Below are 17,269 nucleotides of genomic sequence, written 5' to 3'. Positions count from 1 at the left end.
AAAAAATAAAAGAAAATTTTTAAAAAAGAAAAAATAGACAAATGTCTGAGCAGGGAGTGGAAGTCTGACTCTGGCTATTGTGTGGAGAATCCTCCACACAGGATATAAATATGTGGATCAATTAGGAAGCTGTTGCAGTGATCCAAGCAAGAGATGATGGCTTGGACAAGGTGGTAGCAGTGGAAGTGGCAAGATGTGGGTAGATTCTGGATATGTTTTATTTTATTTTATTTTTCAAAGATTATATTTATTTATTCGTGAGAGACACAGAGAGAGATAGAGAGAAGCAGACACAGGCAGAGGGAGAAGCAGGCTCCATGCAGGGAGCCTGACGTAGGACTCGATCCTGGGTCTCCTGGATCACACCCTGGGCTGAAGGCGGCGCTAAACTGCTGAGCCACCCAGGCTGCCCAGATTCTGGGTATGTTTTAAAGATAAAACTGGAGATGCGGGATCCCTGGGTGGCGCAGCGGTTTGGCGCCTGCCTTTGGCTCAGGGCGCGATCCTGGAGACCCGGGATCGAATCCCACATCGAGCTCCTGGTGCATGGAGCCTGCTTCTCCCTCTGCCTGTGTCTCTGCCTCTCTCTCTCGCTCTCTCTCTATGACTCTCGTAAATAAATAATAAAAAAATAAAAAAAAACAAAAAAACAAAACTGGAGATGCCTGGGTGGCTCAGTGGTTGGGCATCTGCCTTCGGCTCAGGGCATGATCCCAGGGTCTGAGATTGAGTCCTGAATCAGGCTTCTTGCAGGGGGCCTGCTTCTCTCTGTGTCTCTGCCTCTCTCTCTCTCTCTCTCTCTCTCTCTCATGAATAAATACATAAATAAAATCTTAATTAAAAAAAAAAAAGATAAAACTGGAGTGCCTGGGTGGCTCAGCTGGTTAAGCATCTGCCTTTGCCTCAGGTCATGATCCTGGGGTCCTGGGATCAAGCCCTGCATCCGGCTCTTTGCTCAGCAGAGAGCTTGCTTCTCCCTCTCCCTCTGCCACTCTCCCCTGCTTGTGCTCTTTCTCTCAAAATATTAAAATAAAATAAAATAAAACTGACAGGATCTGTTGATGGCTTGGATAGTAAATATAAGAATGAAAGGTATCTAAGATGGGACATCTGGCTTGCTCAGTCAGTACAGTATGTGACTCTTGATCTCAGGGTTTTGAGTTCAAGTGCCACAATGGGTGTAGAGATTACTTAAAAATAATCTTAAAAACAGAAACAAAAACAAAACAGGTATCCAAGATAACTCTAAGGTTTTTTGCCAGCTGGGTAAATGTAGGTACCCTTAACTCAGACAGTAAAAGCAAGAAGTGCTGGGTTGGGAGAGAAAGCAGTTTACACTGCCATTTTAAGTTTGAGATGCCAGTGAAACAACCAAGTAGAGATGGAGGACATCAGATATCTAAATCTAAAGCTCAGAGGTGGGCACTCCCGGTGGCGCAGCGGTTTAGCGCCACCTGCAGCCCAGGCCATGATCCTGGGGACCCTGGATCGAGGCCCATGTTGGGCTCTCTGCATGGACCTGCTTCTCCCTCTGCCTGTGTCTCTGCCTCTCTCTTGCTCTCTGCATCCCTATGAATAAATAAATTTAAAAATCTTAAAAAAAAAAAAAAGAAAAACTGGCCATCATCTTTGGCCTCATTAAAAAAAAATGCATTTAAAGAAAAATAAAGCTCAGAGTTTAGGTTAAGACAAAAAACTGAGAGCTGAGACATATAGACAGGCCTCAACGTCCATCCATATTATTGTAAATGGCAGGTTTCCTTTTTTATGGCTGAATAATATTCCACTGTGTGTACCTAGGGACATTCATACATATATACCACATTTTTTTTATCCATTCATCCTTGTGGGAATTATGGTAAGTGAAGTCAGATGAAGACAAATACTGTATGTTCTTACTTATATGTGAACTCTGCAAAAACCCAAACTCATAGAAACAGAGAACAGATTGATAGATACCAGAGGCAGGGGGTGGGTGGGCATGGGGTTGGGGGTGGGAGTAATGGAGGAATGAAGAAAGGTGGTCCAGAGGCACAAACTTCCAGTTGTAAGATAAATAAGTCCTGGGGATATAATGTACAGCTTAGTGCTCTAATACTATATTACTTAATAGTATATTAGCATATCAAATACTGCATATAGAATTGGAAAGTTGCCAGGTAGATCTTGAAAGCTCTCACCTGGGCAGCCCAGGTGGCTCAGCGATTTAGCACAGCCTTCAGCCCAAGGCCTGATCCTGGAGACCCAGGATTGAGTCCCACATTGGGCTCCCTGCATGGAGCCTGCTTCTCCCTGTGCCTGTGTCTCTGCCTCTCTGTCTCTCATGAATAAATAAAATAAAATCCTAAAAAAAAAAACCTCTCACCTCAAGAAATAAAGAACTTATAGGCAGCCTGGGTGGCTCAGCAGTTAAGCGCCTGCCTTTGGCCCAGGGTGTGATCCTGGAGATCTGGGATCAAGTGTCCCACATCGGGCTTCCTGCATGAAGCCTGCTTCTCCCTCTGCCTGTGTCTCTGCCTCTCTCTCTCTCTGTCTCTCATGAATAAATAAAATCTTAAAAAAAAAAAAAAGAACTTGTAACTATGTGAGGTGATGGATGTTAATTTATTATTGTAATCGTTTCACCATACATATATCAAATCATTGTATTGTATACCTTAAACTAACAGAATGTTCTATGTCAATTGTATTTCAATAAAATTGTTAAAAAAAAAAAAAAAAGACATCTAGGTGGTTGAGAACACCTGAGAGGAGTATAGACAGAAAAGTCAGAGGATTAAGTCCTGGGAAGCCAAAGGTTAAGGAACTAAGAAAGATACAGCAAAGGAGCTAATTTAGGAAGAGTAGTGTTCTGGAAACCAAGAATGTTTTAAGAGCAATTAATTATGTCAAATGAAAGAAATCACCATTGGACTTATCAGCTGAGACAGTGGGGAGTCTGGGAGCCCAGTCCTATGTGGAAGGGAAGAGTGGACAAGGAGAGCAAGGACATTCCTGATAGATGTGGTCCCTGAGCCTAGGGTCAGAGCTGGGTTACAGGGTGGGAGAAATTCTTAGAGGTTTGGCTTTGCAACCCATGATCAGTGGGAGAGGCTCCAGCCAGGACCTGTTATGGCCAACATGATGATATGTCGGAATGGCCATCTTGCCTGGGCTTCACATTCACTCAAAGCCATAAATTTAAACTTTTGATGTTATTTCCATATGGTTATACATGTGGTCTTTGGGGTTTCTGTTCATTAGAATGTTGAGTTTGTATATTGTATATAATAACAGTGTATTTTTAAAAAAGATTTTATTTATTTATCCATGAGAGAGACTGAGAGAGAGAGAGAGGCCAAGACATAGGCAGAGGGAGAAGCAGGCTCCATTCAGGGAGCCTGATGTGGGCCTCAATCCTGGGACTCCAGGATCACGCCCTGAGCTGAAGGCAGGTGCTTAACCACTGAGCCACCCAGGCATCCCAAAATACTGTATTTTCATATATAATTCATATACAACAACAACCAGTTTCCTTCTGTTCTTAATATACCAGGAGGGTGGGCAGCCCGGGTCGCTCAGCAGTTTAGCGCCGCCTTCAGCCCAGGGTGTGATCCTGGAGACACAGGATCGGGTCCCACTTCAGGATCCCTGCATGGAGCCTGCTTCTCCCCCTCTGCCTGTGCCTCTCTGTGTCTCTCATGAATAAAGAAATAAAATCTTAAAAAAAAAAAATATATATATATATATATATCAGGAGGGCTAAGAAGTGAGAGTGGCCTGGGTCTTACTCAGAATAGGGCCAAGAGGGTGAGGGTGAGGTGCCAGGGTGCAAAATTTAAGAAGGCGAATGCAGTGTTCCAGGGAGTGTACCTTAGGCACCTCTTTTGCCTCACCCTGGTGCCAGGTTCATCTACCTTAGACACCACCAGGTAGTCTCCCTGTTCTCCATCCCTGGGGGGGATCTCTAAAGGTAGGCAACCTGGAGAAGGAACACTAGAAAGAACTCTTACTCTGGGTGGGGGTGGGTGCAAAACCCTGGAAATAGACAAAATGATTATTAGGCCTCCTTCAACTCAAAAGTGGGTATACACTGCCACCCTGTGGCCATCCAGGATTGGATTCCCAGAATTACTTCCAGAATGGCACTGGCAAAGGTTAAGGCAAGACCAAGATACACACCATCTCACCCAGCCCTGAATTTCTTCACATTAGCATGTTTTCCTGCTGTTCAGACACATGAAGAAATGAAACTGTTCAACACATCTTTATTAACAGAGACATATGGACAGACAATGCATCAAGGGCAATGTCTGGAAGCTGTGATGGGGGTGTCTGTGTGCAGAAAAGGCCTTCTCTAGGCCAGGGATAGCTCCCTGAACCTAGGCTAACCTCTCTAGGTCCCCTGCCCAGCAGTGGGTCCTGAGCTGAGGCCAGCCTCGCCATCATACTCCTGAGGGATGAATGGGGCTGGGGATCTTTCAGGATTGGAAGACCCTGACCTCAACATTCTTATGGTTCCCCAGCTAACTTGGTTGCTGAGAGGGTGGGGGACAGGCCATGAGAACACTTGCATAGCAGGGGAAGAGAATGGGGGTAAGGCATATGGTGAGGACAGGGAGATGAAGGGGGCCTCCATAGGCAACCTTCATCTTCTTCCCCCCTCAATTTCTGCTGGATTGAGGGGTCAGGCCCAGACAGAGTATAATACCCACACCCATCCCTAACTCCAGAGCCCTGACTGGTGGCAGAGAAGCTCTGGAAAGGCCTGAGTTAGTCATCAAGCTTGTGGTATGTGAGTCTGAATGACTGGTCCCCTTGGTATATGTGGGGCTCCCTCTCTGGATGGGTGTGAATGCATGATGCTGCTGTACACATGGGATTATATCTGCGGGTATGTCCCATATGTCCCCATGAGTCTCTATGTTTGGTTGTGTAAGTATGTATGTCCCTGCTTGACAGCAGGAACTTAGTAATTGCATGTTGTGAGTACGTCCCTGTCTTTCCACCTGGGCTCCAGAAAGTGGATGTATGCGGGCCTGCCCGCTCCTGTCTATCCACAGGTCCTCCTTCAGGCCTGGCTGGTCAGGGGTCCTGGCCGAAGAGGTAGGTGGTGAACTCAAGCCGGAGGCCCCGGGCATAGGCTCGAAGAGTATAGAAGAGTGTGAGGAAGTCCTGGGTGCTGAAGATCGTGTCAGCCAGCGCGAAGGCCAGGGTAGATGGGATGACACCCCGGCCATACTCCACCATCCATGTGTTTGGTCCCCACTCCACAGCTGTTGCCTCACCAGGCCCATGCACCACGGTCTCTCCTGGGGGACAGGGAGCACCCACATAAGGAGCCTCGCCCTGCCCTTCCACTGCTCCCAACTCCCTAGGCCATGGGCTATCTATAGGCAGGGAGCAGAGCAAGAGCCTCAGGAAAGGAAAAAGCCTTACCTCATGGCCTGGTTGCCCATCTGGAAGATTAAGAAGGCAAGATAGCCACTCTTAAGTTTTCCTCTGTGGCATCACCTGGCTCATGTCCTCTTTGGGGGGAAGCCAATGAGGGCCACCTCACCTGGCCATGGGCCACTGTATGGGAGTCCTGGAAGTCTGCATTCCCCAGCCTCACACATGTCAGGCAGAAATTTAGCTAAATTTGGGCTGGGCCTGTTAGATAGGGAGGGGTGATTATAAGATTTTTGTGGCTTTCTGAGAAATGTAGCTGTTCAGTTATAATGCCTGTCATGCCTGTAACGCTCAACCTCAAATTTATGTGGAAGTCCAAAGCTCTACTTTTTATGTCAAATGTTTCACTAGAGAAAAAGGAAGACAATGGTCTGTCTTGTCTTTGGGGGTAGGAGAGCATATCTGATTACCCAACTGTCTTCCCAACAACTGTTGGAATATTAGATGAATAAAACAGTGTCTGGGTAGATAAAAATCAGACATGGTTAACAGGAAGCTGTTATGTTTCGTTTCCTTTTAACAGTGGAAAGCAACGGGGGCCCTCGGACCTGCCTCAATCAACGACCTGTGGCTTATCTAGGGGGTTAAGGAAACCTGGGAAGAGCCCCCAACACACCCCTTTCCGTGCTATCGCTCTCTTCCAACTCTGGGCACCCCAGAATGAAGGGACCCACCTCTCTGCCAGAGCCCCCCTACCCACCTGGGTAGAAGACCTCACTTTTGGTAGTGCCCTCTCTCCACTGGTGGAAGGTGCCAGAGATGATGGTGTCGGAGATCTCAGCCCAATAGCGCCCTGAGGGACAATCAGATGGACACCGAGTATCAGGGGATCAGCGCCAATACACGGCTTGGCCAAACATCAGAACGGAGGGCATGGGCCCTTGTACAGCCCCAGCCTCCCAGTTCGGCCCGCCGCCAGCACTGACCCGAGTGGCCGCGAGAGCCCAGGGCGGTGCCGAAGAGCAGCACGTACTCGGACAGCGAGGCGTGCAGAAGGCACATGGCGCCCATCCAGCCGCCCGCGTTCACGAACACCCACTGCAGCTCCTCGTCGGGCAACACGTGGCCTGGGTGCAGCCGCCGTAGCTCCACGATCAGCCGAGAGAAAGCCAGCTCGTGGTCCAGCCCTGGCGGGGGCAGAGGAACAACAGGGTCAGAGCCAGCACCACTCCGAACTCGGGAAAGGCGCCTCTCAAACTCCCAGCTCGGCTCGGGCCTCCCCAGGACCCTGCCCTCCACCCGTTCACTCGCCCGGTCATCCGTCGGCTCACCCGCGTACTGCCGGGCCAGCTGCGCGATCTCTTCGCGCTGGAAGACGAAGCTCTGCGTGCCCAGCCAGAGCCAGACCACCTGGGCCAGCACCGCTGCGGCAGCCAAGAGCAGCGCGGCCCACGCCCACCGCCGGCCCACTGCCCACTGCATCCCGGCGGGCGGCCTGGCACGGAGAAGCGAAGGAACGACCGGTGGGCCTGGAGCTGCGACTCCCACTGCCTCCAGACCTGCGGCGCGCAGCCCACGACCGTTCCCCCGCCACAGCCGTGGTACGGCTTGCCCTGGCCAATCATAACAGTCCGGGCACCCGGGCTCCGCCCCTCGGGTTGAACCATTTCCTCGCGGGGAGCGGGGAGCGGGGAGCGGGGAGCGCCGAGGAGTGGGGCGGAGCCTCGCGCGTGATGCGAGGGGGCGGGGCTAAGCCTCCCCAGCTGCACTATTTAGGGCCTACGAGCAAGGTCTCTGCGAATGCCCTACCACGTGTGAATGGGGGTGTGAATGTGGGCGGGGGTAGGTGGCCGGCCTGGACTCCCAGGTGAAGCAGGCAAGCCCGGAAGCAGAGACTTCCGGGACTTGTGATTGTCATTTTTGTTAGCACAGAAAGTGGGAGGAGGCGCTTCTGCCTAGGAATGTTACCGAAGGCTTTATGGAGGCGGTGACGCCTGAGCCACGTGTTTAGGGGAAATGGGGAGGGCATTCTAGCGAATGTGGCCTGTTCCAAGAACAAAGTCGCTGTGAAGAGACAGCAGGGGGTCTGTTGGGGGCCTACGATTCATTCTTTGCGTTGAAGCACAAAATGTGAGAGGAGTGCATTGTAAACCAAGAGGGTTATGAGGAGCGGAATAATAAAGGAAGAGAAACAAAGGAGAAAAGAGGCAGCAAAGTGCAGTGATTAAGAAAGTAACTCTGGAGCTGGACTGGGTTAAAAGCCCGGCTTCTGCCATCTACTAGGTGTGTGATCTTGGGCAAGTTACTTAAACCCTGTGACTCACTTTTCTCATCTGTGAAATGGGATGAATAAAAGTACCTACCTCAGAGAGCATACCTTCATTGTGATGAAGATTAAATGAGTTAATATTTATAAAGCAATTAGTGCCCTGCAAGTGGTGACATGTGTGTTTGTTATAAAAATAAAACACAAGGGAGAAGAGAACTGTAAGAACATAGCATCACACATGATAGTGATGGAATGAAGGATCAACACAGTCGAATGTAATTGAGAGGTCCGATAAAATGATGGGAAATGGTCATTAGGTTTCTCAGTAGGGGCATGTAGCAGAGATGATGCTATATGTTCACAAATCTATTTCCTTTTGCTCTTGGGCAGTCAGATTACATTCCACAGTATACTCTATAGATAGATGAGGTCTTATGACTGTGTTCTGGCCAATGAAGTATAGCCAGAAATGTTGTATGCCACTTCCAGGTCAAGCTCCTAAAACCTGTGAAATTCTTTACATTCTCACTCTTTCTTCATCTATTATCTTAGTTACAGAGAATTAAGTAGTGGAGAATTCTGAATGCTGCTTCCTCTCTACCTCCACAATGGAGTGTGTTGCTAAGCCACTGAGTTTGGGGGTGTGGTGTCGTTTGTTAGAGCAACTAAGATTACTTAGACTAACACAGGCCACTAACCTTGTTACAGTGTATTGTGCAGTTAAGAGTAGAGACTGGTGGGCAGCCCGGGTGGCACAGTGGTTTAGCGCCACCTGAAGCCCGGGGTGTGATCCTGGAGATCCCGGATCAAGTCCCACGTCAGGCTTCCTGCATGGAGCCTGCTTCTCCCTCTGCCTCTCTCTTGCTCTCTCTGAATAAATAAATAAATCTTAAAAAAAAAAAAAAAAAAAAGAGTAGAGACTGGGAAGACGGACTCTCTGTTAAGAAAGACAATTCAACCAAGTAAACTTGAATATCTAATTGGCTTTATTAAACAATTCATGAATCAGGGAGCACCCCATCTAGCCTGTAGAGGAGAGCTCCAAGGAGGAGGCATACAAAAATGGAAGGTTTTTATTTTTTTAAAGACCTATTTTTATTTTTTTACCTATTTTTTTAAGATTTATTTATTTTAAAAAAAGATTTATTTTTAGAGAAAGAGAGTGAGGCATTTGGGTGGCTCAGTGGTTGGGCATCCACCTTTGGCTTGAGTCATAATCCCAGGGTCCTGAGATGGAGTCCCTCATCAGGCTCCCTGCCAGGAGCCTGCTTCTCCTCTGCTTGTCTCTGCCTCCCTCTCTCTCTCTCTCTCTCTCTCTCTCTCTGTGTATTTATTCATGAGAGACACACATGCACAGAAAGAGGCAGAGACTTAGGCAGAGGGAGAGGCAGGCTCCATGCAGGGAGCCCGATGTGGGACTTGATCCTGGGACTCCAGGATCACACCCTGGGCTGAAAGCAGATGCTTTAACCGCTGAGCCACCCAGGCGTCTCCAAAAAATATATATATATTTAAAGATTTTATTTATTTATTCATGAGAGATAGAGAGAGAGAGAGGCAGAAACATAGGCAGAGGGAGGAGCAGGCTCCGTGCCCTACACGGGACTCGATCCCGGGTCCTAGGGTCAGGCTCTGGGCCGAAGGCGGTGCTAAACTGCTGAGCCACCCGGGCTGCCCCCAAATAAATAAAATCTTAAAAAACAAAGAAACAAACAAACAAACAAACAAACAGAGAGAGAGACCTTGCATGTGACCGTGAGGCAGGGTGAGGGAGCAGAGGGAGAAGGAGAGAATCTGGAGCAGACTCCTTGCTGAGTGCAAAGCCCACGCGGGGCTTGATCTCGCAACCCTAAGATTGTGACCTGAGCTGAAATCAGGAGTCAGACTTGTAAGATAAGATGCCCCCCAAATGGAAGGTTTTTATAGGAAGGAGCCTGGCACAAGAAAGTTATTGGCAAGAGAAAAGGATTATTCCAGGCAAGTTCCTTTCCCTTAAGGAGTATTATGCAGATTACCTAGTTTTCCTTTGGGGGAAAGAAAATGCCCATGTAGGGGCTCATTGGTGCTAATCAGAAAATTCCTGACTAATCAGTGAAGACAACGTGTCTGTGGAAGTTGAAACACAGTTATAGGGGGTCCCTGGGTGGCTCAGTGGTTTAGTGCCTGCCTTTGGCCCAGGGCGCGATCCTGGGATCGAGTCCCACGTCGGGCTCCCAGCATGGAGCCTGCTTCTCCCTCCTCCTGTGTCTCTGCCTCTCTCTCTCTGTCTATAATAAATAAATAAATAGATAAATAAATAAATCTTAAAAAAAATGAAACACAGTTATATTAGGCATTAAACCTGGATTTGGGGCAGCCCAGGTAGCTCAGTTTAGTGCCACCTTTGGCCCAGGGTGTGATCTTAGAGACCCGGGATGGAGTTTGGTGTGGGGCTCCCTGCAGGGAGCCTGCTTCTGTCTCTGCCCCTCTCTCTCTCTGTCTCTCATGAATAAATAAATAAAATCTTTTTTTTTTAAATTTATTTATGATAGTCACACAGAGAGAGAGAGAGAGAGAGAGAGAGAGGGGCAGAGACACAGGCAGAGGGAGAAGCAGGCTCCATGCACCGGGAGCCCGACGTGGGATTCGATCCCGGGTGTCCAGGATCGCGCCCTGGGCCAAAGGCAGGCACCAAACCGCTGCGCCACCCAGGGATCCCAATAAATAAAATCTTAAAAAAAAAAAAAAAAAAAAAAAAGCCTGGGTTTGAAGACTTGACCTATTCTTTTTTAAATATATATTTTTTAAGATTATTTATTTATTTACTCATGAGAGACACAGGCAGAAGGAGAAGCAGGCTCCATGCAGGGAGCCCGACGTGGGACTTGATACCAGGTCTCCAGGATCACACGCTGGGCTGAAGGCGGCCCTAAACTACTGAGCCACGGGGGCTGCCCCGAAGACTTGACCTATGTGATGCCAATTTTGGACTGCAAGTTTTCTTTTCTTTTTCTTAAGATTTATTATTTATTTATTTATTTATTTATTTATTTATTTATTTATTTATGAGAGACACACAGAGAGGCAGAAACACAGGCAGAGGGAGAAGCAGGCTCCATGCAGGGAGCCCAATGTGGGACTGGATCCTGGGACTCCAGGATCATGCCCTGAGCCAAAGGCAGGTACTTAACCGCTGAGCCACCCAGGCATCCCTGCAAGTTTTGTTTTCAACAATGTTGTATTAGAGATCTTCAAGGGATCCTGGAGGGAAAGGGCTCAGTAGGCTCCATCTCAGCCATTCTGTTCCTCCCCCGAAAAGTCATCTTGGAGACAGAGAAGAGGTTTGGAAGTGTTCCTGAAGAGATGTTTCTGAAGGGGGTGAGAAGTTAGTTGGCATTGATGAGGGAGCAGAAGGCAAGCTGAGGACAAAGCACAGACACCCTGCAAACCCCTCCCTCTTCTCCCAGGTGGGACATGTGTGACATTCCTCAGGCACTCCTAGCTGCCCTAAAGCTAAGGGAAGGAAAAACAAATGGTTAACTTACAGAGATACAGTCCAGCAAGACAAGAGTCTCCCTCAGTTTACAAATGTCTTAGTGACATTTGTAAGAAAAAAGCATTCTTATCAATAACCTAATTTCCAGAAGGAAGCTCCCAACTGTCTTAATGTTAATGCTTTACTAGAGGAAAAAACAACCTTAACTTGACAATGGCAAGGCCTCCAGTATCTCGTAGATCCTCTTTTTTTTTTTTTTAAACAAAGTTGAATTATCCTCTTTTTTTTTTTTTTTTAAGAGTTTATTTATTCATTCATTAGAGACACAGAAGCAGAGAGAGGCAGAGACACCGGCAGAGGGAGAAGCAGGCTCCACCCAGGGATTCTGACTTGGAATCGATCCTAGGTCTCCAGGAACACACCCTGGGCCAAAGGCAGCACTAAACCGCTGAGCCACCTGGGCTGCCCTGTAGATCCTCTTTAGCATATGAAAGTTCTTTTAAAAACCTCCCTTTTTCCTGACCCCCAGCTCCCAAGTATATAATCAGCCACCCCTCGCAACCCTGGTGCAGCAGCTATTTCTGCCCAGGGTCCTGTCCCTGTTGCTTTAATAAAATCACCACCTTTTGGGACCAAAGACCTCTCAAGAATTCTTTCCTGGCTGTTGGCTCTGGACCTCACCTACATTCAAAACTGTATCAGCATGATGTAAGGAGTAGCACTGAAGCACTGGTGTTCTTGGGAAAATGGGTCTGCCTCCAAAATCCAGTCACTCCAACAACAAAGATGGCTGAGAGAGGAGGAAAGCAAATCTATCCTAGCTCCCCCCACCCCACCGACACCCCAAAGAATGAAAAGCCAATGGTATAGGTTAAATGCTCATTTCTCAGTTTCCTGCTCCCTGCCCCCTACCTAGTAGTCTCTTCAGATTCCAGTCTGAGGACCTAGGGCAGAGATTAGGTAAATGACCAATGACCCAGTTTTTGCATCTGAGCTGCAAAACACCTGGGTTGGCCTGGCCTGGGTTGGGGGAAGGGGCCTCCCTACTACTGGGGAGTTCCTATCTCATTAGGTTTCTGTCTTGAGTCTCACTGAAATCTCAGAGCATTTTAGAGCATGGAGAAGAGCCTGGAAGCTTGGGTTCAAATCTTAGCTAGGCCACTAATCCCCTGGGTGACCTTAGGCTTTTGTTCTGCATGTGGAATGAGCAGGGGGTTCAAACAATATTTAGAAGTCTTTTAAAAAGTGCCAAGGGAGGAATTAATTTGAATTTTGTTATCCTAGTGTAAAGGAAACACCCCTGATCCTACCTAGATGGTGGCTGATTATATACCTGATTATATACCTAGATGGTGGCTGGAGCTACTGACAGTTGGGTCCTGTCCACACTTTTACATTTCTTTTAGCCTTCTTACAAGACAATTCACTTCTTGTGCTTGTAACGCTAAATAACTAAATTAATAACATGGTTACTTAGGCTCTTTCACCCCCAAACCTGTTTCTCCAGCCTGGAGGGGATGGGGTTTGATTTTGGTGAAGTATCCACTCCTCCAGGTAGTAACTGGAAGCCAGGGTTGAGCTGAAGCAGATCGCTCCCACCCTCACCCTCATGCCATTTTGTTTCTCCACCTTGGCGATTGAATAAGTGCGACAATTGTGGATTTAGTATTATACCCCTACCCGACCCCAGACTGTGAGCTGCGGGAGAGCAGAGACGATGCCTGACTTGTGCAGGGGCATCCCTTTGCCCCACATGGAGCCCAGGGGCCTGGCACACAGATCTTCAGTAAATATTTGCTGAACGAGTGACCAAATGAATGACTGAATACGGCAAAGAAATCTTGTGTCACGGAGCTGAGGGATCTGCAAGCAGTGGTTTTTACAGAGATTTTTTTCCTAAGGTAGTGACTTGGCCCGGGGGTATACTGGGATGACCAGAGTGCCCCCTCCCCCCAAAAGCTAGGCTTTCCGGAGTCGCGCCCGCGGCCAGGTGGGCGGTCCTTTAGGCGGTCACCTGCTAGAGGTTGGCCAATCATCGGGGGGCGGGGCGGGTCAGACCCAGAGATGGGTGAGAGTCTGCTCAATAGAGCTCCAGAAGATCCCCACCCACGCAAGTGGCCTAATGTCGCGCAGCGGATCACCCCCTGAGCAGCGCCAGCAGGCGTCAGAGGCGGATGCCACGGCCACAACCTTCCGAGCGAGCGGTAACTGCAGGGCGGCTGGGACGCGCTGGGACGCGGAGCCGAGCCCTCCCTTTGCTTGGAAAGTTACCGTCCCTTCCCCGAGGTCGGTGCCCCACCCGGCCAAGCCTCCGCGACCGAGTTGGGGCCGAGGCTAATTAGGACCTGGGAAAGCTCAAGCTCGGGTCTTTGGCTCCTGAGCTGGAGAGGGCCGAGACGGTGCCTCCAAGCTTGGCCCTGCTGGTGGGTGAGACCCAGGCCAGAGGGAGTCAGAGAGTTTTGCTGATTGATCTTGCCTTTCTGTCCCCAGAACATCAGCATATCCGCTACAACCCGCTACAAGATGAATGGGTTCTGGTGTCAGCTCACCGCATGAAGCGGCCCTGGCAGGGGCAAGTAGAACCCCCGCTCCTGATGACAGTTCCCCGCCATGACCCCCACAACCCTCTGTGTCCCGGGGCCACACGCGCCAATGGAGAGGTAAGCCTTTAGAACCTGCATCTGCAACTGAGCCTCACTGCCCCTCACCCACAACGGAGTGGACTCCCTTCTGTGTTATAACCCACGGAGTCTTTCTGACCCCTCAGCGGGCCCTCCACACCCCCCTGTATCCTGTCTGGCCCCTGAAGCTTTAGATGACTGGTGGGTATGGAGCAGCAAATGCTTCTAGACCATCCTTGTCAGTAGGTGAATCCTTATTATGATGGCACCTTCCTGTTTGACAACGACTTTCCAGCTCTGCAGCCTGATGCCCCCAGTCCAGGTAAACTGGCTCTAGCTGCTGTTGGCGGGGGGAAGAGAGGCTGGACTTGTTGGGGGACTTCTGTTGCAGAGAATGATACCCTTTTTATCTCAGGACCCAGTGATCATCCTCTTTTCCAAGCGGAGGCTGCTCGAGGAGTTTGGTAACTATGGATTTCCTCTCTTACCTTCAACCCAGGGCTTGGACTGAGCACTAGGTTGGGCCCTGCCCCTGGCACAGCCAAGCTCTATATCACTGTCATTTCTTCCTCCTACACCACCTAGTAAGGTCATGTGCTTCCACCCCTGGTCAGATGTAACGCTACCACTTATGTCAGTCCCTGAGATCCGCACTGTCGTCGATGCATGGGCCTCAGTGACAGAGGAGCTGGGTGCCCGGTACCCTTGGGTGCAGGTCTGTGAGGTTGCCCCCTCCCCTGGATGGGCAGGGAGAGGGTGGTGCAGATTTGGTGCTGGGAAGTAGTATTCCTGTTTTCACAGGATGTGGTCAGGAGAGGCTGGTTTGGTGTCTCTTTGGCTATTAAAGCTGCCTACCTCTACCCGATAGATCTTTGAAAACAAAGGAGCCATGATGGGCTGTTCCAACCCCCATCCCCACTGCCAGGTAAGTGTGTCAGGGGCCCTAGTGGATTTCTGGGGTGAGTCCAAGGCAGTACTGTGGGGAAAGGACCTAGAGGGACAGAGTAAATATGCTAGTAATGAGGCTTGGAGGCAAAGGATCTGCCAGCTCTTCTCTGCTCCTGCTCCTTGACAGGTGTGGGCCAGTAGTTTTCTGCCAGATATTGCCCAGCGGGAGGAGCGATCTCAGCGGGCCTATCAGAGTCAACATGGAGAGCCCCTGCTAATGGAATATGGCCGCCAGGAGCTGCTCAGAAAGGTGTGGAAAAGCCAGACCCTGTTTCTGCAAGGAACCCCTACCCTCAGCCCAAAAGAGAAAGTTGTATGAAGGAGAAGGGTAGAAGGAAAATAGAAGAGAGACTTGATGGGTAAGCCATAGCAATAATCAAAAAGGAAAGATGACAGTGACTTAGATTAGGGTGGTAGTAGTGGAGGTAAGATTCTGGGTACATTTTTTCTTCTTCTCCTGCCTATTTTCTGACAGTCCCCCAACCCCATCCCTTCATGACCTCAACTCTACTTGATCTGCCCAGGAACGACTGGTCTTAACCAGTGAGCACTGGTTAGTACTAGTCCCTTTTTGGGCAGTATGGCCCTTCCAGACACTGCTGCTGCCCCGTAGGCATGTGCGCCGCCTGCCTGAGCTGACCTCTGCTGAGCGTGATGGTGAGTTTTCCAGCTGGGACCCTGGGGCCAGGCACAGGATGGGGATAGCTCTGGTAGGGCCAGCATCTTGGCCCCAGGCTGAGAGTCAGGCTCTGATTCCAGATCTAGCCTCCATCATGAAGAAGCTCTTGACCAAGTATGACAACCTATTTGAGACATCCTTTCCCTACTCCATGGGTTGGCACGGTAAGGCTTTTTGAGCATCCATACCTAGCTCTGACACCAATTCTGAGGTCCTGAGGCCAGCTCAGTGGACTGCAACCCCCAGCAAGCTTTGAAATACTTGTTGGGGGAAGTGTCCAGACCAGGGGTGCTGGGACTGAAGGTGGAACAATAAACTTGGTGAAACTATGTCTTCTAGTGTTTTCCAATGCCTGGTCTACTCAGTGGCAAGGAATGCTGGGAGATGTAGTTTTCAGGTAGCCAGCCTAGTTTAGGGGTAGGGGCTAGGCTGAAGAACTAGAAAATGACCCTTCCCAATGATCTCTTCTGTCAGGGGCTCCCACAGGATCAGAGGCTGAAGCCAACTGGGATCATTGGCAACTTCATGCTCATTACTACCCTCCACTCTTGCGCTCTGCCACCATCCGGAAATTCATGGTTGGCTATGAAATGCTTGCCCAGGCTCAGAGGGACCTCACCCCCGAGCAGGTCAGATTTCAGAGCACTCTGGGTCCTTGGGTGCTCCTTTTGTCTCCCATTTTCCCAAGGGAACTCAATAATCATGACCCTGAAAACCGCTATAACCTAGGAGCTGCTCAGCAATATCCTCTGGTTACTTTGGCAGTCTTTATCACCAGCCTCCTGGTCCTACTAGCCTCCCCCCCCAGTGTCTCCTAGGTACTCATTATTACTGTTCGACTCATACCACTCCATACCACCATTTTGGGCAGCCTCCTCCTCCCTGATTGCCCCCTGTTCCTTTCCAGGCTGCAGAGAGACTAAGGATGCTTCCTGAGGTTCATTACCGCCTGGGGCAGCAGAAGGATAGGGAGACAGCAACCATCTCCTGACCACGCTGACCACAGGGCCTTCTGCTTGAGGGAACCAGGGCCGAGGGTTGGGAAGATGTGGGATCAATAAAACTAAACTGTGTTTCTCAAACTTATTCTAATGACAGAGGAGTATGAACTATAATCCTTGGGGATCTGGGTTAAAGGCTGATGGCATAGCACCAGCCACAACTCTTCTTTGCCTACAAATATACAAAACTTAGAGTACAAAAATTCCACCTCAAATCTCTGAATAAAAATGAATACTCAATTTAATGTCTGGCCTATAGATTCTCTTATTCCTGGAGTAACAAAGGCATCACAGTTTAAGAAACTTTGAAAATTCTGTGTTCTTGTCTGTGGCTAAGGCTTTCGGAAGGCCAGAGCCCCCTTTACCACCACCCCTGGGATGATATGTCAGCTCATCAAGCCTAGGCCTGAGGGTTTGATGGGGAATGGGGGAGCAGGATCCTGGATCCAGTGGTCAGTGGCCAGACACTGGGCTGCTGGCCAGAACCTCGGCTTTTTGAGTGGCTGCAGCTTGGCTCTGCTCCAGCCCACAGGGGCTGAAGGGGCGGGAAGGGAACGTGTACGTGGCTTTGTGTCCTTGACTTCTCTAGACTCTCATGTGCAGCATATAATTGCAGGCTCTGCACGTTTGTAGTTGCCCATGTGCCCCAATTATTGCAGCAGAAGAAAGGAAGAAAACAGCTCTGGCAAGGAAGGGGCTAACAGAGTTAGGAGCCCCAGCACCTGGAAGGAGGGGATGGTTCTTGGAGTGATCTTGAGTCTGTCCCCACTCCTCCCAACCTGTTTCCTTTTTTTTTTTTTTTTTTTTTTTTAATATTTTATTTATTCATGAGAGACAGAGAAGCAGAGACATAGGCAGAGAGAAAAGCAGGTTCCATGCAGGGAGCCTGATGTGGGACTCCATCCT

General features: G+C 49.3%; 2 protein-coding genes across 4 annotated transcripts; one reads left to right on the top strand and one right to left on the bottom strand.

Annotated features, from left to right (window-relative positions):
* Nucleotides 1–4,230: 4,230 nt before the first annotated feature.
* On the bottom strand, nt 4,231–7,006 carry SIGMAR1 (sigma non-opioid intracellular receptor 1). 2 transcript variants are annotated; one of them, XM_026008936.2, is made up of 4 exons: nt 6,702–7,006; nt 6,357–6,557; nt 6,131–6,223; nt 4,231–5,291 (listed from the first exon to the last, which is right to left on the bottom strand). In XM_026008936.2, the coding sequence occupies exons 1-4, from the start codon at nt 6,850–6,852 to the stop codon at nt 5,065–5,067; spliced, it is 672 nt and encodes a 223-aa protein (XP_025864721.1). In that variant the 5' UTR covers nt 6,853–7,006; the 3' UTR covers nt 4,231–5,064. The 2 variants fall into 2 exon arrangements, with proteins under 2 accessions (XP_025864721.1, XP_072584161.1); XM_072728060.1 differs by having other exon boundaries at nt 6,149–6,223; nt 6,702–6,997.
* Nucleotides 7,007–13,142: 6,136 nt separating this feature from the next.
* GALT (galactose-1-phosphate uridylyltransferase) lies at nt 13,143–16,608 on the top strand. 2 transcript variants are annotated; one of them, XM_026008935.2, is made up of 11 exons: nt 13,143–13,318; nt 13,605–13,774; nt 13,982–14,057; nt 14,151–14,199; nt 14,321–14,450; nt 14,604–14,660; nt 14,811–14,933; nt 15,208–15,340; nt 15,443–15,526; nt 15,837–15,991; nt 16,270–16,608. In XM_026008935.2, the coding sequence occupies exons 1-11, from the start codon at nt 13,237–13,239 to the stop codon at nt 16,351–16,353; spliced, it is 1,143 nt and encodes a 380-aa protein (XP_025864720.2). In that variant the 5' UTR covers nt 13,143–13,236; the 3' UTR covers nt 16,354–16,608. The 2 variants fall into 2 exon arrangements, with proteins under 2 accessions (XP_025864720.2, XP_025864719.2); XM_026008934.2 differs by having other exon boundaries at nt 13,172–13,400.
* Nucleotides 16,609–17,269: the final 661 nt, after the last annotated feature.

Source organism: Vulpes vulpes, chromosome 12 (assembly GCF_048418805.1).
Source record: "Vulpes vulpes isolate BD-2025 chromosome 12, VulVul3, whole genome shotgun sequence".
Classification (NCBI taxonomy): Eukaryota; Metazoa; Chordata; class Mammalia; order Carnivora; family Canidae; genus Vulpes; species Vulpes vulpes.
Note: the sequence above shows the minus strand (reverse complement) of the source record. Positions and strands in the feature narration are given on the sequence as shown.

Bases quoted from the DNA above. Each gene is read 5' to 3' on its own strand.
- GALT (XM_026008934.2), top strand. From the start codon at position 13,289: ATGCCACGGCCACAACCTTCCGAGCGAGCGGTAACTGCAGGGCGGCTG. The intron at 14,661-14,810 runs GTAAGTGTGTCA...GCTCCTTGACAG, and splicing joins ACCCCCATCCCCACTGCCAG to GTGTGGGCCAGTAGTTTTCT. The intron at 14,934-15,207 runs GTGTGGAAAAGC...TGATCTGCCCAG, and splicing joins GCCAGGAGCTGCTCAGAAAG to GAACGACTGGTCTTAACCAG.
- SIGMAR1 (XM_026008936.2), bottom strand. From the start codon at position 6,852: ATGCAGTGGGCAGTGGGCCGGCGGTGGGCGTGGGCCGCGCTGCTCTTG. The intron at 6,558-6,701 runs GTGAGCCGACGG...TGCCCCCGCCAG, and splicing joins GCTGGCCCGGCAGTACGCGG to GGCTGGACCACGAGCTGGCT. The intron at 5,292-6,130 runs GTGGGTAGGGGG...CCTGTCCCCCAG, and splicing joins AAGTGAGGTCTTCTACCCAG to GAGAGACCGTGGTGCATGGG.